The sequence below is a fragment of the Oncorhynchus clarkii genome, chromosome 28 (assembly GCF_045791955.1).
Source record: "Oncorhynchus clarkii lewisi isolate Uvic-CL-2024 chromosome 28, UVic_Ocla_1.0, whole genome shotgun sequence".
NCBI lineage: Eukaryota > Metazoa > Chordata > Actinopteri > Salmoniformes > Salmonidae > Oncorhynchus > Oncorhynchus clarkii.
In genome coordinates, this window is record NC_092174.1 from 43,956,661 (window position 1) to 43,979,569 (window position 22,909).

The following is a 22,909-nucleotide window of genomic DNA, read 5'->3' on the forward strand; positions in this document are numbered from 1 at the left end:
GTGATTGGGAGTCCTATAGGGTGGTGCACAATTGGCCCAGCGTCTTCCGGGTTAGGATTTGATAAAGTTAAATAAAGGTAAAATAAACAATTTGGCCTTGTATTTTAGGTTGTCCTGCTGAAATGTGAATTAATCTGGTGGAAGGCAGACTGAAACAGGTTTTCCTCTAGGCTTTTTCCTGTGCTTAGCTCCATTCAGTACATTTTTTATCCTGAAAAACTCCAGTGTCCTTAACGATTACAAGCATACCCCTAACATGATACAGCTACCACGATGCTTGAAAATATGGAAAGTGGTACTCCGTAATGTGTTGTATTTGCCCCAAACATAACACTTTGTATTCAGGACAAAAAGTTAATTGCTTTGCCACATTTTTTGCAGTAGTACTTTAGTGCCATGTTGCAAACAGGATGCATGTTTTGGAATATTTTTTTTCTGTACGGGCTTCCTTTTTTTCTCTCTGTCAATTAAGCTAGTATTGTGGAGTTGTTGTTTATCCATCTTCAGTTTTATTCTATCGCAGCCATTACATTTTGTTAAACTGTTTTAAAGTCACGATTGGCCTCATGGTGAAATCCCTGAGTGCTTTTCATCCTCTCCGGCATCTGAGTTAGGAAGGACGTCTGTATCTTTGGGTGCATTGATACGAGCCAAAGTGTAATTAATAACTTCACAAAGGGATATTCAATGTCTGCTTAAAAAAACGAGTATGTTTCTACCATTAGGTGCCGTTCTTTGGGAGGCCTCACTGGTCTTTGTGGTTGAATCTATGTTTGAAATTCATTGCATTGAGGGACCTTAATTAATTGTATGTGTGGGGGTACAGAGATGAAGTAGTCATTCAAAAATCATGTTAAACACTATTATTGCACTCAGAGTGAAACTTATTATGTGACTCGTTAAGCACCTGTTAACTCCTGAACTTACTGTATTTAGGCTTGACATAACAAAGGGGTTGAATACTTATTGACTCAAGACATTTCAGCTTTAGATTTTTTACAATTCATTTGATAACAAAAACAAAATTCCTATTTGACCCGGTTTTGTGTATTAGTCCAGTGACAAAAAATCTCAACAACAAAATATGGAAAAAGTCCAAACATACTTTCTGAAGGAGCTGTACAGTTTCCAAGACTTCGAGACGTTCAACCCCATTAAAGACACACACACAAAAGACACACACACACACACACACACACACACACACACACACACACACACACACACACACACACACACACACACACACACACACACACACACACACACACCTCTGACAACAGTCATATTTGATAACCTGCTGGAAGTCTGAGTACAATTCTGCTTGAAAGTATCTCTTTCAAATTGTGAGTTTGAAGTTCTCTGTCACTAGTAAGGCTTTTAGTCCTTGTAGGTCACTACAAGGACTAAAGTGAGTCCAAGAGTTGTTTTGACCTTTGCTTACATTTGAAGTCTCACTCATATTGTGAAGAAAATGTACCAGTACCAGTCAAGTTTGGACACACCTACTCATTCCTATTTTCTACATTGTAGAATAATAGTGAAGACATCAAAACTATGAAATAGCACACATGGAATCATGTTATAAACAAAAAAGTGTGAAACAACTCAAAATATGTTTTATATTGTAGAATCTTCAAAGTTGCCACCCTTTGCCTTGATGACAGCTTTGCACATTATTGGCATTCTCTCAACCAGCTTCATCTGGAATGCTTTTCCAACAGTCTTGAAGGAGTTCCCACATATGCGGAGCACTTGTTGGCTAACTTTTAACAAGGCACACCTGTTAATTGAAGTGCATTCCAGGTGACTACCTCATGAAGCTGGTTGAGAGAATGCCAAGGGTGTTTAAATCTGTCAAGGCAAAAGGTGGCTACTTTGAAGAATCTCAAATATATTTTGATTTGTTTAACATTTTTTTGGTTACAACATGATTCCATATGTGCTATTTCACAGTGTTGATGTCTTCACTGTTATTCTAAAATGTAGAAAATAGTAAAAAATAAAGAAAAACCCTTGAATAAGTAGGTGTCCAAACTTTTGACTGGTGCTGTGTTTGTTTTGTCACAACTACAACATGTTATTTCTATCATAGGGTACTTTGGGGTGACAGTTATGGGTGTCCATTCTAATCGTACAATTTGACCCGTCTTTATAAATGGTTGTCTTGGTGAAATCGATTTAGGAAATGTTGTTTCAAACCAGGGCCCTGGAGTTTCTTTATAGCAGAATTGAAGAGATGGAGAGGAGAAATGATTTTGATTTGGAGAGAGGGAAGTGAAACTCACTTACTGCTAAGTACCCATAATGCTTTTCCACTTAGACATCTACCTCTGCAGAGTGTAGGTGTGTGTGTGTGTGTGTGTGTGTGTGTGTGTGTGTGTGTGTGTGTGTGTGTGTGTGTGTGTGTGTGTGTGTGTGTGTGTGTGTGTGTGTGTGTGTGTGTGTGTGTGTGTGTGTGTGTGTGTGTGTTTGTGCAGCTGTGTAAATGTGGCACTCCAAGGGGGATATTTAGGCAACAAACTGTCCCATCACAGCAGACATGAGCACCAGAACCAGGAGTCAATCACAGAGCAGAGAGCAGCCTTCAGATGAAGTGCACCCTGGCATAGTGAGTTACTAAGCAACAGTTTGGTTACGGCTCCTTTCACTCCAACTTCAAAGTGATTTCAAGGATCCAGCTGGTTTCAACATATTAGTCTCTCATGATAATGTAGAGGACTATCCATCTGTAAGATATCTGCTGTAGTCCTATAGCTCTATTGTACACATTCTGTACAATCAGTACACTCTCTGTACACTCTCTGTACACACTGTACACACTCTGTACACACTCTGTACAATCAGTACACACTCTGTACACACTCTGTACACACTGTACACACTGTTCACACTCTGTACACACTGTACACACTATGTACACACTCTGTACAATCAGTACACACTCTGTACACACTCTGTGCACACTCTGTACAATCAGTACACACTCTGTACACACTCTGTACAATCAGTACACACTCTATACACACTCTATACACACTCTGTACAATCAGTACACACTCTGTACACACTCTGTACACACTCTGTACACACTCTGTGCAATCAGTACACACTCTGTACACACACTGTACAATCAGTACACACTCTGTACACACTCTGTGCACACTCTGTACAATCAGTACACACTCTGTACACACTCTGTACACACTCTGTACAATCAGTACACACTCTGTACAATCAGTACACACTCTGTACACACTCTGTACAGTCAGTACACACTCTGTACACACTCTGTGCACACTCTGTGCACACTGTACACACTCAGTACACACTCTGTGCACACTCTGTACAATCAGTACACACTCTGTGCACTCAGTACACACTCTGTACACTCAGTAAACACTCTGTACACACATTGTACACTCAGTACACACTCTGTACACACACTGTACACACTCTGTACACTCAGTAAACACTCTGTACACACTCTGTACACTCAGTAAACACTCTGTACACACATTGTACACTCAGTACACACTCTGTACACACACTGTACACACTCTGTACACTCAGTACACACTCTGCACACACACCATCCGTTCTCTCTCACTCATTTCCTCCCCCTCTGCCTCTCTCCTCCCTCTCCTCCCCTCTCTCTCCCTCCTCTCCTCCCTCTCCTCTCCTCTCTCTCTCTCCCTCCTCTCCTCCCCCTCCTCCCCTCTCTCCCTCCTCTCCTCCCCTCCCCTCTCTCTCACTCCTCACCCCCCTCTCTCTCCCTCCTCTCCCTCCCCTCTCTCTCACTCCACTCCTCCCCCTCCTCTCTCCTCTCCTCTCCTCTCCTCTCTCTCTCTCTCTCTCTCTCTCCTCCTCTCCTCTCCTCTCCTCTCCTCTCCTCTCCTCTCCTCTCCTCTCCTCCTTCTCCCTCCTCTCCTCTCCTCTCCTCTCCTCTCCTCTCCTCTCCTCTCCTCTCTCTCTGAACAGATCCAACATCAGACCAGAGAACTCCAGTAACAACTTCCACCAGTTCAGGATGCATACCTTCATCAGAATCACTACCTGTAGCTCCTGTCACCTGCTCCTCAGGTGTGTGTGTCTCTGTTTATTCTTTGTTAATACCTGTTTATCCTTACTCTCAGAGTAACATCCCATAATAGTATTTCTCCCGAAGTCTCCGTGGTTAACAGTGTTGATAATAGTGGTGTAGATTGGTACTGTACCTGTAATGTCTCCTGCCTCCTCCAGGGGTATCTTCAACCAGGGCTATCTCTGTCTTAAGTGTGGACTCGGAGCTCATAAGGAATGCCTGGGTAGAGTGGGTGTCTGTGGAAGAACTGGTAGGAGAGGGAGATGTGCCTCTACAACCATTGACTTTTACTATCATATGCTTCAGTGATGTCTCTTTACAACATGTTATTCTGTTTAGTGCTTTCTGCTCACTCTGTCCCTTGTCCACCTCCTTTTAGATTCTGCCAAGCTGAGGCCTGAGGTAAGACACGCACTGTGTGTTTATCTGTGTGTGTGTTTCTCTGAGTGTTTGTTTCTCTCGGTGTGTGTGCATGTTCGTGCGTGTGTCTGCGTGCGCCTGTGTGTGATGTGTGTGAATGACATTCCTTCTCTCTCTCCACAGAGGGCTCCGACGGTGCGGAAACAACAAGACCCAGGTCAGTACGGTTCGACAGTGTCACTTCATACAGTCTTAACAGAGACCTCATGTGAAGACCGGTGCTGTGAAAGTGGCCTATATAACCATCTAACAACTTCAAGTTAGAAGTCTAAAAGCTGAAAACGTCAAAGTTAGTTCACCAAGCAACTCCTCGGGAGGAGGGTTCGCCAAGTAGCTCTTCTGGAGAAGGGTTCGCCAAGTAGCTCTTCTGGAGAAGGGTTCGCCAAGTAGCTTTTCTGGAGAAGGGTTCGCCAAGTAGCTCTTCTGGAGAAGGGTTCGCCAAGTAGCTCTTCTGGAGAAGGGTTCGCCAAGTAGCTCTTCTGGAGAAGGGTTCGCCAAGTAGCTCTTCTGGAGAAGGGTTCGCCAAGTAGCTCTTCTGGAGAAGGGTTCGCCAAGTAGCTCTTCTGGAGAAGGGTTCGCCAAGTAGCTCTTCTGGAGAAGGGTTCGCCAAGTAGCTCTTCAGGTGAAGGGTTCGCCAAGTAGATCCTTAGGAGAAGGGTTCGCCATGTAGCTCTTCGGGAGAAGGGTTCGCCATGTACCTCTTCAGGAGAAGGGTTCGCCAAGTAGCTCTTCAGGAAAAGGGTTCGCCAAGTAGCTCTTCAGGAGAAGGGTTCACCAGATGACGATGATGAAGAACACTTGATCACATAGTAAATCATCTCAACATCCACACTGATGGAACACAATTTAATCCACTTTCTAAGAATCCAGTAGATTGGCCTTTGACCTCCAGTCTACGGTGGGAGCCAGGGAGGAAGGCCTTTGACCTCCAGTCTACGGTGAGAGCCAGGGAGGAAGGCCTTTACCTCTAGTCTACGGTGGGAGCCAGGGAGGAAGGCCTTTACCTCTAGTCTACGGTGGGAGCCAGGGAGGAAGGCCTTTACCTCTAGTCTACGGTGGGAGCCAGGGAGGAAGGCCTTTACCTCTAGTCTACGGTGGGAGCCAGGGAGGAAGGCCTTTACCTCTAGTCTACGGTGGGAGCCAGGGAGGAAGGCCTTTACCTCCAGTCTACGGTGGGAGCCAGGGAGGAAGGCCTTTACCTCCAGTCTACGGTGGGAGCCAGGGAGGAAGGCCTTTACCTCCAGTCTACCTCCTCCAGTCTACGGTGGGAGCCAGGGAGGAAGGCCTTTACCTCCAGTCTACGGTGGGAGCCAGGGAGGAAGGCCTTTACCTCCAGTCTACGGTGGGAGCCAGGGAGGAAGGCCTTTACCTCCAGTCTACGGTGGGAGCCAGGGAGGAAGGCCTTTACTTCTAGTCTACGGTGGGAGCCAGGGAGGAAGGCCTTTACCTCTAGTCTACGGTGGGAGCCAGGGAGGAAGGCCTTTACCTCTAGTCTACGGTGGGAGCCAGGGAGGAAGGCCTTTACCTCTAGTCTACGGTGGGAGCCAGGGAGGAAGGCCTTTACCTCTCTAGTCTACGGTGGGAGCCAGGGAGGAAGGCCTTTACCTCCAGTCTATGGTGGGAGCCAGGGAGGAAGGCCTTTACCTCTAGTCTACGGTGGGAGCCAGGGAGGAAAGCCTTTACCTCCAGTCTACGGTGGGAGCCAGGGAGGAAGGCCTTTACCTCTAGTCTACGGTGGGAGCCAGGGAGGAAGGCCTTTACCTCTAGTCTACGGTGGGAGTCAGGGAGGAAGGCCTTTACCTCTAGTCTACGGTGGGAGCCAGGGGGGAAGGCCTTTACCTCTAGTCTACGGTGGGAGCCAGGGAGGAAGGTCTTTACCTCCAGTCTACGGTGGGAGCCAGGGAGGAAGGCCTTTACCTCTAGTCTACGGTGGGAGCCAGGGAGGAAGGCCTTTACCTCTAGTCTACGGTGGGAGCCAGGGAGGAAGGCCTTTACCTCTAGTCTACGGTGGGAGCCAGGGAGGAAGGCCTTTACCTCTAGTCTACGGTGGGAGCCAGGGAGGAAGGCCTTTACCTCCAGTCTACGGTGGGAGCCAGGGAGGAAGGCCTTTACCTCCAGTCTACGGTGGGAGCCAGGGAGGAAGGCCTTTACCTCTAGTCTACGGTGGGAGCCAGGGAGGAAGGCCTTTACCTCTAGTCTACGGTGGGAGCCAGGGAGGAAGGCCTTTACCTCTAGTCTACGGTGGGAGCCAGGGAGGAAGGCCTTTACCTCCAGTCTACGGTACCTCTAGTCTACGGTGGGAGCCAGGGAGGAAGGCCTTTACCTCTAGTCTACGGTGGGAGCCAGGGAGGAAGGCCTTTACCTCTAGTCTACGGTGGGAGCCAGGGAGGAAGGCCTTTACCTCTAGTCTACAGTGGGAGCCAGGGAGGAAGGCCTTTACCTCCAGTCTACGGTGGGAGCCAGGGAGGAAGGCCTTTACCTCCAGTCTACGGTGGGAGCCAGGGAGGAAGGCCTTTACCTCTAGTCTACGGTGGGAGCCAGGGTGGGAGGAAAGGCCTTTACCTCTAGTCTACGGTGGGAGCCAGGGAGGAAGGCCTTTACCTCTAGTCTACGGTGGGAGCCAGGGAGGAAGGCCTTTACCTCTAGTCTACGGTGGGAGCCAGGGAGGAAGGCCTTTACCTCTAGTCTACGGTGGGAGCCAGGGAGGAAGGCCTTTACCTCCAGTCTACGGTGGGAGCCAGGGAGGAAGGCCTTTACCTCTAGTCTACGGTGGGAGCCAGGGAGGAAGGCCTTTACCTCTAGTCTACGGTGGGAGCCAGGGAGGAAGGCCTTTACCTCTAGTCTACGGTGGGAGCCAGGGAGGTGGGAGCCAGGGAGGAAGGCCTTTACCTCTAGAGAAAGGCCTTTACCTCTAGTCTACGGTGGGAGCCAGGGAGGAAGGCCTTTACCTCTAGTCTACGGTGGGAGCCAGGGAGGAAGGCCTTTACCTCTAGTCTACGGTGGGAGCCAGGGAGGAAGGCCTTTACCTCTAGTCTACGGTGGGAGCCAGGGAGGAAGGCCTTTACCTCTAGTCTACGGTGGGAGCCAGGGAGGAAGGCCTTTACCTCTAGTCTACGGTGGGAGCCAGGGAGGAAGGCCTTTACCTCTAGTCTACGGTGGGAGCCAGGGAGGAAGGCCTTTACCTCTAGTCTACGGTGGGAGCCAGGGAGGAAGGCCTTTACCTCTAGTCTACGGTGGGAGCCAGGGAGGAAGGCCTTTACCTCTAGTCTACGGTGGGAGCCAGGGAGGAAGGCCTTTACCTCTAGTCTACGGTGGGAGCCAGGGAGGAAGGCCTTTACCTCTAGTCTACGGTGGGAGCCAGGGAGGAAGGCCTTTACCTCTAGTCTACGGTGGGAGCCAGGGAGGAAGGCCTTTACCTCTAGTCTACGGTGGGAGCCAGGGAGGAAGGCCTTTACCTCTAGTCTACGGAGGGAGCCAGGAAGGAAGGCCTTTACCTCTAGTCTACGGTGGGAGTCAGGGAGGAAGGCCTTTACCTCTAGTCTACGGTGGGAGCCAGGGAGGAAGGCCTTTACCTCTAGTCTACGGTGGGAGCCAGGGAGGAAGGCCTTTACCTCTAGTCTACGGTGGGAGCCAGGGAGGAAGGCCTTTACCTCTAGTCTACGGTGGGAGCCAGGGAGGAAGGCCTTTACCTCCAGTCTACGGTGGGAGCCAGGGAGGAAGGCCTTTACCTCCAGTCTACGGTGGGAGCCAGGGAGGAAGGCCTTTACCTCTAGTCTACGGTGGGAGCCAGGGAGGAAGGCCTTTACCTCTAGTCTACGGTGGGAGCCAGGGAGGAAGGCCTTTACCTCTAGTCTACGGTGGGAGCCAGGGAGGAAGGCCTTTACCTCTAGTCTACGGTGGGAGCCAGGGAGGAAGGCCTTTACCTCTAGTCTACGGTGGGAGCCAGGGAGGAAGGCCTTTACCTCTAGTCTACAGTGGGAGCCAGGGAGGAAGGCCTTTACCTCCAGTCTACGGTGGGAGCCAGGGAGGAAGGCCTTTACCTCCAGTCTACGGTGGGAGCCAGGGAGGAAGGCCTTTACCTCTAGTCTACGGTGGGAGCCAGGGAGGAAGGCCTTTACCTCTAGTCTACGGTGCGAGCCAGGGAGGAAGGCCTTTACCTCTAGTCTACGGTGGGAGCCAGGGAGGAAGGCCTTTACCACCAGTCTACGGTGGGAGCCAGGGAGGAAGGCCTTTACCTCTAGTCTACGGTGGGAGCCAGGGAGGAAGGCCTTTACCTCTAGTCTACGGTGGGAGCCAGGGAGGAAGGCCTTTACCTCCAGTCTACGGTGGGAGCCAGGGAGGAAGGCCTTTACCTCTAGTCTACGGTGGGAGCCAGGGAGGAAGGCCTTTACCTCTAGTCTACGGTGGGAGCCAGGGAGGAAGGCCTTTACCTCTAGTCTACGGTGGGAGCCAGGGAGGAAGGCCTTTACTTCTAGTCTACGGTGGGAGCCAGGGAGGAAGGCCTTTACCTCTAGTCTACGGTGGGAGCCAGGGAGGAAGGCCTTTACCTCTAGTCTACGGTGGGAGCCAGGGAGGAAGGCCTTTACCTCTAGTCTACGGTGGGAGCCAGGGAGGAAGGCCTTTACCTCTAGTCTACGGTGGGAGCCAGGGAGGAAGGCCTTTACCTCTAGTCTACGGTGGGAGCCAGGGAGGAAGGCCTTTACCTCCAGTCTACGGTGAGAGCCAGGGAGGAAGGACAGCGTGTAGTGGAGACTGATGGATTGGAGTGGGTGGATTCAATAAGAAAAGCCTGGGCAGGGATAGGAGAACGCCCACGTCTAAACTGTCCAGCCTCTCTCTGTGCCCTTACCTCTGTTAAACTCTTCAGCCTCTCTCTGTGCCCTTGCCTGTGCTCCTCTACTCTGAGCTCAGCAATAGAGTTATGCCTGCCTGAGTCGCTTAGAGAGGAAATTAATATTCAGAACTTAATCTCTTCATGAGAAAGACAGGCCGGCAGAAAAGGCAGACTGTTATGCTTATTGGCTTTTATATTGTTCTTATTAAACAGCACATACGTGGTCTAGTTCAGTCATCTGAGGACAGCGTCACTAGTTTTAATAGGAGTGAAGACTGTTAGCCTGGTCCCAGATCTGTTTATGCCCTTGTCTAGCTCACTCCTATAGTCGTTGTCACACAAATGACCATAGGAGGTGGTTAAGACAGCAGAAACAGATCTGGGACCACGCTAAAGAGGACTATGGCTGGAAGGTAAATGTGTTTAAGTGCTTTGGGAGTAGACTGGGGGAGAGTAGGAGGCCTTGTCTGGCTGGCAGGTGTCTTTAGTCTATCTGAGGTGCGTGTAGGATTTTATCATAGCCTGAAGGTAGAGAGGGGCAGTTCCTCTTGCTGCTCCATAGGTAAGAACCAAGGTCTTGATGTGGATGCGAGCTTCGACTAGAAACCAGTGTAGTGTGCTGAGGAGCGGGGTGACATGAGAGAACTTGGGAAGGTTGAACACCAGGCAGGATGCAGCATTCTGGATTAGTTGAAGGGGTTTGATGGCAGAAGCGCAGAGCCCAGCTAACAGAGAGTTGAAGGGGTTTGATGGCTGAAGCAGGGCGCCCAGCCAGCAGAGAGTTGAAGGGGTTTGATGGCAGAAGCGCAGAGCCCAGCCAACAGAGAGTTGAAGGGGTTTGATGGCAGAAGCGCAGAGCCCAGCCAACAGAGAGTTGCAGAGAGTTGCAGTAGATCCAGTTCCAGATGGGAGATGACAAGTGCCTGGATTAGAACCTGCACCTTTTCCTGTTTTAGGAAAGGTTGTAATCTACAGATGTTGTGGAGCACGAACCTGCAGGAGTGAGTCACTGTTTTGGATGTTGTTGATGTTTGAGAACGACAGGATGTTTTCCATGGTCACGGCAATGTTCTTCGCACCGTGGAGTTGTCGACCGTGATGGAGAGGTCTTTGAGCGGGGCAGGCCTTGCCCGGGAGGAAGAGCAGTTCCATCTTGTCGAGGCTGAGGTTGAGGTGGTGGGCCGACATCCATCCAAGCTGAGATACACAGCTCCTCTCCACACCATCTGGTAGGACCGACCTGCCAGGTAGGATGCAATCCAGGAGTGTTCAGAGCCTGAGACGCCCAGCCCTGAGAGGGTGGAGGGGAGGCAGAGCCTGAGACGCCCAGGCCTGAGAGAGTGGAGAGGAGGATCTGACAGAGCCTGAGACTCCCAGCCCTGAGAGGGTGGAGAGGAGGATCTGACAGAGCCTGAGACTCCCAGCCCTGAGAGGGTGGAGAGGAGGATCTGACAGAGCCTGAGATGCCCAGGCCTGAGACACCCAGCCCTGAGAGGGTGGAGTGGAGGATCTGACAGAGCCTGAGACGCCCAGCCCTGAGAGGGTGGAGAGGAGGATCTGACAGAGCCTGAGACGCCCAGGCCTGAGACACCCAGCCCTGAGAGGGTGGAGAGGAGGATCTGACAGAGCCTGAGACTCCCAGCCCTGAGAAGGTGGAGAGGAGGATCTGACAGAGCCTGAGACGCCCAGGCCTGAGACACCCAGCCCTGAGAGGGTGGAGTGGAGGATCTGACAGAGCCTGAGACGCCCAGCCCTGAGAGGGTGGAGAGGAGGATCTGACAGAGCCTGAGATGCCCAGCCCTGAGACACCCCCTCCTGAGAGGGTGGAGTGGAGGATCTGACAGAGCCTGAGACGCCCAGCCCTGAGAGGGTGGAGAGGAGGATCTGACAGAGCCTGAGACGCCCAGCCCTGAGACACCCAGCCTTGAGAGGGTGGAGTGGAGGATCTGACAGAGCCTGAGATGCCCAGCCCTGAGACACCCAGCCCTGAGAGGGTGGAGTGGAGGACCTGACAGAGCCTGAGACGCCCAGCCCTGAGAGGGTGGAGTGGAGGATCTGACAGAGCCTGAGACGCCCAGCCCTGAGAGGGTGGAGTGGAGGATCTGACAGAGCCTGAGACGCCCAGCCCTGAGAGGGTGGAGTGGAGGATCTGACAGAGCCTGAGACGCCCAGCCCTGAGACGCCCAGCCCTGAGAGGGTGGAGTGGAAGATCTGACAGAGCCTGAGACGCCCAGCCCTGAGAGGGTGGAGTGGAGGATCTGACAGAGCCTGAGACGCCCAGCCCTGAGACACCCAGTCCTGAGAGGGTGGAGTGGAAGATCTGACAGAGCCTGAGACGCCCAGCCCTGAGACACCCAGCCCTGAGAGGGTGGAGTGGAGGATCTGACAGAGCCTGAGACGCCCAGCCCTGAGGGGGTGGAGTGGAGGATCTGATGGTTCACCTTGTTGAAGGCAGAGGATAGATGAGTGGAGGATGAGAACAGAGGAGAGAGTCCGCTTTGGCAGTGCAGTGAGCCTCTGTGACACAGAGGAGAGAAAGTCAGCTTTGGCATTGCGGAGAGCCTCTGTTACACAGAGGAGAGAAAGTCAGCTTGGCAGTGCGGAGAGCCTCTGTTACACAAAGGACAGCAGTTTCCTTTGAGTGACCCGTCTTGAAGCCTGACTGGTTAGTGTCCAGAAGATGGTTCTAAGAGCAATAACGAGACAGTTGGTCAGAGATAGCACGCCCAAGTGTTTTGGAAGGAAAAGACATCAGAGGTGTTGAGGAGGGGAGCGACTCTGGCCATCTAGAAGTCATATGTCCTTTCCTCTGTCTGTCCCCAGCTCTATTTATTTAATTGTATTTTTATTTCACCATTATTTAACCAGGTAAACTAGTTGAGAACAAGTTCTCATTTACAACTGCGACCTGGCCAAGATAAAGCAAAGCAGTGCGACACAAACAACAACACAGAGTTACTCAAAATTAGTTACTAAATTAACACTGGAGTGATAGATGTGCAGATGATAATGTGCAAGTAGAAATACTGGTGTGCAAAAGAGCAGAAAAGTAAATAACAATATGGGGATGAGGTAGGTAGATTGGATGGGCTATTTACAGATAGGCTATGTACAGCTGCAGCGATCGGTTAGCTGCTCAAATAGCTGATGTTTAAAGTTAGTGAGGGAAATATAAGTCTCCAACTTCAGTGATTTTTGCAATTCGTTCCAGTCATTGGCAACAGAGAAGTGGAAGGAAAGGAGGCCAAAAGAGGTGTTGGCTTTGGGAATGACCAGTGAGATATAACTGCTGGAGCGCGTGCTACGGGTGGGTGTTGCTATGGTGACCATTGAGCTGAGATATGGTGGAACTTTACCTAGCATAGACTTATAGATGACCTGGAGCCAGTGGGTCTGGAGACAAATATGTAGCGAGGGCCAGCCGACTAGAGCATACAGTCGCAGTGGTGGGTGGTATAAGGCGCTTTGGTAACGAAACGGATGGCACTGCATCCAGTTTTCTGAGTAGACTAAAGGAAACTATTTTGTAGATGACATCGCCGAAATCGAGCATCGGTAGGATAGTCAGTTTTACGAGGGTAAGTTTGGTGTGAGTGAAGGATGCTTTGTTACGAAATAGGAAGCCGATTCTAGATTTAATTTTGGATTGGAGATGTTTAATGTGAGTCTGGAAGGAGAGTTTACAGTCTAACCAGACACCTAGGTATTTTTAGTTGTCCACATATTCTAAGTCAGAACCATCCAGGCTGGTGATGCTAGTCGGGCGGGCGGGTGCAGGCAGCGAACGGTTTAAGAGCGTGCATTTAGTTTTACTAGCATTTAAGAGCAGTTGGAGGCCACGGAAGGAGTGTTGTATGGCATTAAAGCTCGTTTGGAGGTTTGTCAACACAGTGTCCAAAGAGGGGCCAGATGTATACAGAATGGTGTGGTCTACGTAGAGGTGGATCAGAGAATCACCAGCATCAAGAGCGACATCATTGATATATACAGAGAAAAGAGTCGGCCCGAGAATTGAACCCTGTGGTACCCCCATAGAGACTGCATGAGGTCTGGACAACAGACCCTCCGATTTGACACGTTGAACTCTGTCTGAGAAGTAGTTGGTGAACCAGGCGAGGCAATCATTTGAGAAACCAAGGCTGTTGAGTCTACCATAGCCCTGTCTCAGCATGTGTCTTCTCCTCTCCTCTGTCTCCAGGTCTCCCTAGGATGCTGGTGATCAGAGACTACTGTGGCATCCCCTCTCCCCAGAGTGCCCCCCCGTTGACCATCCATGCTGGGGACATCATCGAGCTCATCTGTGCCGACCTACACAGCTCCTGGTGGCAGGTGGGTGACGACTCAGTCAGACGAAAGGAGTGTGTGTGTGTGTGTGTGTGTGTGTGTGTGTGTGTGTGTGTGTGTGTGTGTGTGTGTGTGTGTGTGTGTGTGTGTGTGTGTGTGTGTGAGAGACCTCGCTCCTCATTAACTGCTGGGATTTAACCCACACATTCAGCCGTCATGCTCATCCAGTTCATTCCAGGTGAATCATCACAGAACCGTTACATAGAGGTCAGCATTAAGAGAAGATAGTGGGTGGTAGTTGGTAACCCAGACACGCACAGCTCTGTCAATTGATTTCTTCAGCCTGGAGTGATGAAACTCCTGCTGTGCATGAGGAATGTGGTGCGTGGTTGTGCGTGGTGGTGTGTGGTTGTGTGTGGTGGTGTGTGGTTGTGTGTGTGTGGTGGTGTGTGGTTGTGTGTGTGTGGTTGTGTGTGTGTGGTTGTGTGTGGTTGTGTGTGTGGTTGTGTGTGGTTGTGTGTGGTTGTGTGTGGTTGTGTGTGGTTGTGTGTGTGGTTGTGTGTGGTTGTGCGTGGTTGTGTGTGGTTGTGTGTGGTTGTGTGTGTGGTTGTGTGTGGTTGTGTGTGGTTGTGTGTAGTTGTGTGAATGCTATCTGTTGTCTTCCTTGCCTCTTCTGATTAGATCTGTGAGAGCAGAGAAGTTGATCTAGCCAATTAGTGACTTAAATTGATTAATCAAGTGCTACACAGAGAGAGAGAGAGAGAGAAACTAAACTGAATCAGACACAAGGACTCTGCAGAGAAGAACTCTAACACATTCTCACACACAGGCACATTAGTGACTGTCTAATGTGACTATATTAGAGCCATACTGTCACCATTTGTTAGTTTTATAAAAAATAAATAGTATTTTTGGCGACCTGCATTTTTTTAAACCTCCCGCTTTGGGCAGGACATGTCAATGTGTAATTTATACAGAATTACTTGTTTTATTTAGACCTCAATTAGCAACGTAATCACTGGTTTGAAAGCGACTGTTTTCTGCATGCTCTGCGGGGCCATTTCCTCCACGTGGGCCACCTACTAGCAATTTGAGTTTCTGCCAATGACTTTTCAGCCCCCTCGCCAAATGAGCGACGGCTAGCAAGATGCACACACAGCAGAGCGAGGGAGAGAGAGATCAATGGTGACAGTATGGCTCTAATATAGTCACATTAGACAGTCACTAATGTGCCTGTGTGTGAGAATGTGTTAGAGTTCTTCTCTGAAGAGTCCTTGTGTCTGATTCAGTTTAGTTTCTCTCTCTCTGTGTGTATCACTTGGTTAATCAATTTAAGTTTATTTTGCTTTTGTATATTATCTACCTCATTTGCTTTGTCAATGTTAACACATGTTTCCCATGCCAATAAAGCCCCTTGCATTGAATTGAATGGATCCCTGACTTGGTGCACGTATGTGACGAAGTACACCATTTTCACTTTTGTCTCGTGAGTTCTACTTTCAGAACTACTGGCTTAAAAAAAATACACAAAAGTCTCTCACTGATCTCTAACTAACTTATACACAACGTGGCTATGAAATGGTTGCCAGGAGACCATTAATAATCCTACTGGACGAAGAGTCGAGTTGAAAAGTGTGAAAGTTTGGCGCGGTCACCGTGGTTACCATGAACTCTGTATAGGCCGTGTCCCCTGGGAGGGGGAGCCTACTCCGAATTTGGTGAATGATAATGCACATTTGCAAATTATTTTATCCCTCCCTTCAGTATCCATAACGACGTTCTAATAAGGATACTTAATCTTCCAACGGGTTCCCCCAAGAGTTCTAAAGGATAGGATTACAGAACATTGAGATTTCATATCCCCTGTTCTATCCTGAAGGCAATTATATCACTAGTCTCTCTCTCCTCTCTCTCTCTCTCTCTCTCTCTCTCTCTCTCTCTCTCTCTCTCTCTCTCTCTCTCTCTCTCTCTCTCTCTCCCCCCCTCCCTGTGCCAGCCAGGACAATGTAATCAATCAATGTAATTTAATTTGATCCTTCAGGCTGGCTCCTGTTTACTGCACCAGGGTAATACGTTTAATCTTTATCTTACGCTTACGAGGGCGTAACAAATAGAGAGGGGCTCTCCACAGCTTTCAGATGAAATGTTATTAAGCTGAATGAATAATCGAGATGGGCTTCAGATTCACTTTTCAATCTAATGTATGTTTTGAAGAGGAGTTGCACGGGGCTGAGACACACTTCATACTGTAATAAAGGGGCGGAGACACACTTCATACTGTAATAAAGGGGCGGAGACACACTTCATACTGTAATAAAGGGGCTGAGACACACTTCATACTGTAATAAAGGGGCGGAGACACACTTCATACTGTAATAAAGGGGCTGAGACACACTTCATACTGTAATAAAGGGGCGGAGACACACTTCATACTGTAATAAAGGGGCTGAGACACACTTCATACTGTAATAAAGGGGCGGAGACACACTTCATACTGTAATAAAGGGGCGGAGACACACTTCATACTGTAATAAAGGGGCGGAGACACACTTCATACTGTAATAAAGGGGCGGAGACACACTTCATACTGTAATAAAGGGGCGGAGACACACTTCATACTGTAATAAAGGGGCGGAGACACACTTCATACTGTAATAAAGGGGCTGAGAGAGGGAGGAAGCGAGAGAGAGGGAGGGAGAGAGAGAGAGAGAGACAGAGAGACAGAGAGAGAGAGAGACTCAAAGAGGACTTCTGGGATTCATCAGATTTATTATTTCGTGGTAAACCAGCCTGTTGTTTATTTGTATTTTTTTTTAAATGTAATTTAACTAGGCAAGTCAGTGAAGAACAAATTCTTATTTACAATGACGGCCTACACCGGCCAAACCCAGACGACACTGGCCCGCCCTATGGGACTCCCAATCACAATCTGGATTCAAACCAGGGTGTCTGTAGTAGAGGTCGACCGATTATGATTTTACCGATACCGATTATTGGAGGGCCATAAAAGCCGATGTTTTTATTTACTTATTTATAATAATGACAATTACAACAATACTGAATGAACACTTATTTTAACTTAATATAATACATCAATAAAATCAATTTAGCCTCAAGTAAATAATGAAAGATGTTCCATTTGGTTTAAATAATGCAAAAACAAAGTGTTGGAGAAGAACGTAAAAGTGCAATATGTGCCATGTAAGAAAGCAAACGTTTCAGTTCCTTACTCAGAACATGAGAACATATGAAAGCTGGTGGTTCCTTTTAACACGAGTCTTCAATATTCCCAGGTAAGAAGTTTTAGGTTGTAGTTATTATAGGAATTATAGGACTATTTCCCTCTATACCATTTGTATTTCATTAACCTTTGACTATTGGATGTTCTTATAGGCACTTTAGTATTGCCAGTGTAACAGTATAGCTTCCGTCCCTCTCCTCGCTCCTCCCTGGGCTCGAACCAGGAACACATCGACAAGTAGTGAGCGCTAACTAGCTAGCCATTTCACTTCGGTAACACGAGCCTCATCTCGGGAGTTGATAGGCTTGCTGTTTAGGCTTGAAGTCATACACATTGCAATGCTTGATGCACAACGAAGAGCTGCTGGCAAAACGCACGAAAGTGCTGTTTGAATGAATGTTTACGCACCTGCTTCTGCCTACGACCGCTCAGTCAAATACTTGTATGCTCAGTCAGATTATATGCAACACAGGACACTCTAGATAATATCTAGTAATATCATCAACCATGTGTAGTTAACTAGTGATTATGATTGATTGTTTTTTGTAAGATAAGTTTAACGCTTGCTAGCAACTTTCCTTGGCTTACTGCATTCGCGTAACTCCTTGTGGAGTGCAACGAGAGAGAGGCAGGTCGTTATTGCGTTGGACTAGTTAAGGTTGCAAGATTGAATACCCCGAGCTGACAAGGTGAAAATTTGTTGTTCTGCCCCTGAACGAGGCAGTTAACCCACTGTTCCTAGGCCGTCATTGAAAATAAGAATGTGTTCTTAACTGACTTGCCAAATTAAATAAAGATTAAATAAAGGTGGCTGACTAGGTGGCTGACTAAATACTTTTTTGCCACACTGTATATATTTTCTTTTAAATTGAAAGATTTTCCATGCAAAATGTCCAGTTCGACCTAACATGTTTTTGATAAGAGTTCAGTGTGGATGTATATTTTGTGGTTGAAATACTATCAGGTTTTATGATGCTGATAAAGATTGCACCGCCACCTTTTAGAGACGGTCCCTAACTGCAGTATAAGGTTTTATGATGCTGATAAAGATTGCACCGCCACCTTTTAGAGACGGTCCCTAACTGCAGTATAAGGTTTTATGATGCTGATAAAGATTGCACCGCCACCTTTTAGAGACGGTCCCTAACCGCAGTATAAGGTTTTATGATGCTGATAAAGATTGCACCGCCACCTTTTAGAGACGGTCCCTAACTGCAGTATAAGGTTTTATGATGCTGATAAAGATTGCACCGCCACCTTTTAGAGACGGTCCCTAACTGCAGTATAAGGTTTTATGATGCTGATAAAGATTGCACTGCCACCTTTTAGAGACGGTCCCTAACCGCAGTATCAGGTTTTATGATGCTGATAAAGATTGCACCGCCACCTTTTAGAGACGGTCCCTAACCGCAGTATAAGGTTTTATGATGCTGATAAAGATTGCACTGCCACCTTTTAGAGACGGTCCCTAACCGCAGTATCAGGTTTTATGATGCTGATAAAGATTGCACCGCCACCTTTTAGAGACGGTCCCTAACCGCAGTATCAGGTTTTATGATGCTGATAAAGATTGCACCGCCACCTTTTAGAGACGGTCCCTAACCGCAGTATAAGGTTTTATGATGCTGATAAAGATTGCACCGCCACCTTTTAGAGACGGTCCCTAACCGCAGTATAAGGTTTTATGATGCTGATAAAGATTGCACCGCCACCTTTTAGAGACGGTCCCTAACCGCAGTATAAGGTTTTATGATGCTGATAAAGATTGCACCGCCACCTTTTAGAGACGGTCCCTAACTGCAGTATAAGGTTTTATGATGCTGATAAAGATTGCACCGCCACCTTTTAGAGACGGTCCCTAACCGCAGTATCAGGTTTTATGATGCTGATAAAGATTGCACCGCCACCTTTTAGAGACGATAAAGATTGCACTGCCACCTTTTAGAGACGGTCCCTAACTGCAGTATAAGGTTTTATGATGCTGATAAAGATTGCACCGCCACCTTTTAGAGACGATAAAGATTGCACTGCCACCTTTTAGAGACGGTCCCTAACTGCAGTATAAGGTTTTATGATGCTGATAAAGATTGCACCGCCACCTTTTAGAGACGGTCCCTAACCGCAGTATAAGGTTTTATGATGCTGATAAAGATTGCACCGCCACCTTTTAGAGACGGTCCCTAACTGCAGTATAAGGTTTTATGATGCTGATAAAGATTGCACCGCCACCTTTTAGAGACGGTCCCTAACCGCAGTATAAGGTTTTATGATGCTGATAAAGATTGCACCGCCACCTTTTAGAGACGGTCCCTAACTGCAGTATAAGGTTTTATGATGCTGATAAAGATTGCACCGCCACCTTTTAGAGACGGTCCCTAACCGAGCGTTTTATTCTCTCAAGATGCTAAATGAAATCATATTTCTCCTCTCCTGTTCCAGTGTTTAAATGTACATTTGGTGTATAGTTTTACTGCAAGAAATGTTTAATTCTGCAGGAGTTAATATTAGGCAATGTGAGAGGTTAAAGACCCAATTCAATGTCCAGATTTCAGTCAGGCGACTATTCCGTTTAACCCATCAGAACAGCACAGTTCCCTTGACCATTTTAAAGTCCCCGTCTTGTGACCGTCACATTTCTTTAGCGCCTCACAATCATCACATAACATAACCAGCACTGCTACACTTCCCCAAATCTTTCCCAAACATTAGGCTACAGTTCTGACCCTCCTTTCTACTCTCCCTACTCTTTTCTCAAGTTCCCAAAAGCATTTGGCCCTCTACAGTTAGGCCCTAAAGGTTAGGATGAGGCTACGCACTAACGTCAGATAAAAAGAAGGAAAGAAAAACCTCAACTAGTGTGTTAGTGACTGCTACATCACTAGTGTGTTAGTGACTGCTGCATCACTAGTGTGTTAGTGACTGCTACATCACTAGTGTGTTAGTGACTGCTGCATCACTAGTGTGTTAGTGACTGCTACATCACTAGTGTGTTAGTGACTGCTACATCACTAGTGTGTTAGTGACTGCTACATCACTAGTGTGTTAGTGACTGCTACATCACTAGTGTGTTAGTGACTGCTGCATCACTAGTGTGTTAGTGACTGCTACATCACTAGTGTGTTAGTGACTGCTACATCACTAGTGTGTTAGTGACTGCTACATCACTAGTGTGTTAGTGACTGCTACATCACTAGTGTGTTTGTGTGTTAGTGACTGCTGCATCACTAGTGTGTTAGTGACTGCTGCATCACTAGTGTGTTAGTGACTGCTACATCACTAGTGTGTTAGTGACTGCTGCATCACTAGTGTGTTAGTGACTGCTACATCACTAGTGTGTTAGTGACTGCTGCATCACTAGTGTGTTAGTGACTGCTACATCACTAGTGTGTTAGTGACTGCTACATCACTAGTGTGTTAGTGACTGCTACATCACTAGTGTGTTAGTGACTGCTACATCACTAGTGTGTTAGTGACTGCTGCATCACTAGTGTGTTAGTGACTGCTACATCACTAGTGTGTTAGTGACTGCTACATCACTAGTGTGTTAGTGACTGCTGCATCACTAGTGTGTTAGTGACTGCTGCATCACTAGTGTGTTAGTGACTGCTACATCACTAGTGTGTTAGTGACTGCTACATCACTAGTGTGTTAGTGACTGCTACATCACTAGTGTGTTTGTGTGTTAGTGACTGCTGCATCACTAGTATGTTAGTGACTGCTACATCACTAGTGTGTTAGTGACTGCTACATCACTAGTGTGTTAGTGACTGCTGCATCACTAGTGTGTTAGTGACTGCTGCATCACTAGTGTGTTAGTGACTGCTGCATCACTAGTGTGTTAGTGACTGCTACATCACTAGTGTGTTAGTGACTGCTACATCACTAGTGTGTTAGTGACTGCTACATCATTAGTGTGTTAGTGTGTTAGTGACTGCTACATCATTAGTGTGTTAGTGTGTTAGTGACTGCTACATCACTAGTGTGTTAGTGTGTTAGTGACTGCTGCATCACTAGTGTGTTAGTGACTGCTGCATCACTAGTGTGTCTGTGTGTTAGTGACTGCTGCATCACTAGTGTGTTAGTGACTGCTACATCACTAGTGTGTTAGTGTGTTAGTGACTGCTGCATCACTAGTGTGTTAGTGTGTTAGACGCTCTGCATCATTGTGAGCTAATTGTCTAGGATTTATAGAAGCGGTGGGGGAGGAGAGAAGGAGGGAAGGGGTGATTTATAGAAGTGATGCGGGAGGGGGAGAGAAGGATAGAAGGGTGATTTATAGAAGTGATGCGGGAGGGGGAGAGAAGGATAGAAGGGTGATTTATAGAAGCGATGTGGGAGGGGGAGAGAAGGATAGAAGGGTGATTTATAGAAGCGATGTGGGAGGGGGAGAGAAGGATAGAAGGGTGATTTATAGAAGTGATGCGGGAGGGGGAGAGAAGGATAGAAGGGTGATTTATAGAAGTGATGCGGGAGGGGGAGAGAAGGATAGAAGGGTGATTTATAGAAGTGATGCGGGAGGGGGAGAGAAGGATAGAAGGGTGATTTATAGAAGCGATGTGGGAGGGGGAGAGAAGGATAGAAGGGTGATTTATAGAAGCGATGTGGGAGGGGGAGAGAAGGATAGAAGGGTGATTTATAGAAGTGATGCGGGAGGGGGAGAGAAGGATAGAAGGGTGATTTATAGAAGCGATGTGGGAGGGGGAGAGAAGGATAGAAGGGTGATTTATAGAAGCGATGTGGGAGGGGGAGAGAAGGATAGAAGGGTGATTTATAGAAGTGATGCGGGAGGGGGAGAGAAGGATAGAAGGGTGATTTATAGAAGCGATGTGGGAGGGGGAGAGAAGGATAGAAGGGTGATTTATAGAAGCGATGTGGGAGGGGGAGAGAAGGATAGAAGGGTGATTTATAGAAGTGATGCGGGAGGGGGAGAGAAGGATAGAAGGGTGATTTATAGAAGCGATGTGGGAGGGGGAGAGAAGGATAGAAGGGTGATTTATAGAAGCGATGCGGGAGGGGGAGAGAAGGATAGAAGGGTGATTTATAGAAGCGATGTGGGAGGGGGAGAGAAGGATAGAAGGGTGATTTATAGAAGCGATGCGGGAGGGGGAGAGAAGGATATAAGGGTGATTTATAGAAGCGATGGGGAGCAGTAGAGAAGGAGGGAAGGGATGATTTATATAAGTGATGGGGCGGAGAAGGAGAGAAGGAATTATTTATAGAAGTGATGGTGGAGGAGGAGAAGAGGAGGGAAGGGTGGATTTATTGAAGCGATGGGGAGGAATAGAAGAGATGGAGGGAAGGGTTGATTTATAGAAGCGATGGGGGAGGAGGAGGGGATGATTTATAGAAGCGATTGTGGAGGAGGAGAAGAGAATAGATGATTTATACTGTAGATGCGATGGGGGAGGAGTAGAATAGAAGGAGGGGATGGATGATTTATAGAAGCGATGGGGAGGGGGGAATGAGTGATGGGATGATTTATAGAAGCGGTGGGGGAGGAGGAGAGAAGGGATGATTTATAGAAGCGATGGGGGAGAAGGAGGAGGGAAGGGATGATTTATAGAAGTGATGAGGGAGGAGGGAAGGGATGATTTATAGAAGTGATGGGGGAGGAGGGAAGGGATGGTTTATAGAAGCGATGGGGGAGGAGCGAAGGGATGGTTTATAGAAGCGATGGGGGAGGAGCGAAGGGATGGTTTATAGAAGTGATGGGGTGAGAAGGAGGAGCGAAGGGATGGTTTATAGAAGCGATGGGGGAGGAGCGAAGGGATGGTTTATAGAAGCGATGGGGGAGGAGAGAAGGAGGGAAGAGATGATTTATAGAAGCAATGGGGGAGGAGGAGCGGATGGATGTTGCTCCCAGACTAATGTAATGTGATTAACTAACAGCCATGTGCCGTTGCAGGGCAAGATCTTGGCGACGAGAGAGATTGGTTCCTTTCCCAGCGATGCCGTTAGGCCATGCCCATGTGTAAGTATAGATGCTAATTTAACAACTCATTTAAAGGCTTGATGAAGCGTTCATAAAACTTCATAAGCCTTCATA

General features: G+C 48.0%; 1 protein-coding gene across 1 annotated transcript in view; it reads left to right on the forward strand.

Moving 5' to 3' along the window:
- The window catches only part of LOC139386866 (guanine nucleotide exchange factor VAV3-like), a 105,553-nt gene that overhangs the window by 59,579 nt on the left and 23,065 nt on the right, over nt 1–22,909 (forward strand). Inside the window, exons 16-21 of the mRNA XM_071132725.1 lie at nt 3,982–4,083; nt 4,243–4,334; nt 4,464–4,486; nt 4,628–4,661; nt 13,537–13,667; nt 22,769–22,834. Of these exons, the coding sequence (XP_070988826.1) occupies nt 3,982–4,083; nt 4,243–4,334; nt 4,464–4,486; nt 4,628–4,661; nt 13,537–13,667; nt 22,769–22,834 (448 nt within the window). The remainder of the gene's footprint in view (nt 1–3,981; nt 4,084–4,242; nt 4,335–4,463; nt 4,487–4,627; nt 4,662–13,536; nt 13,668–22,768; nt 22,835–22,909) is intronic.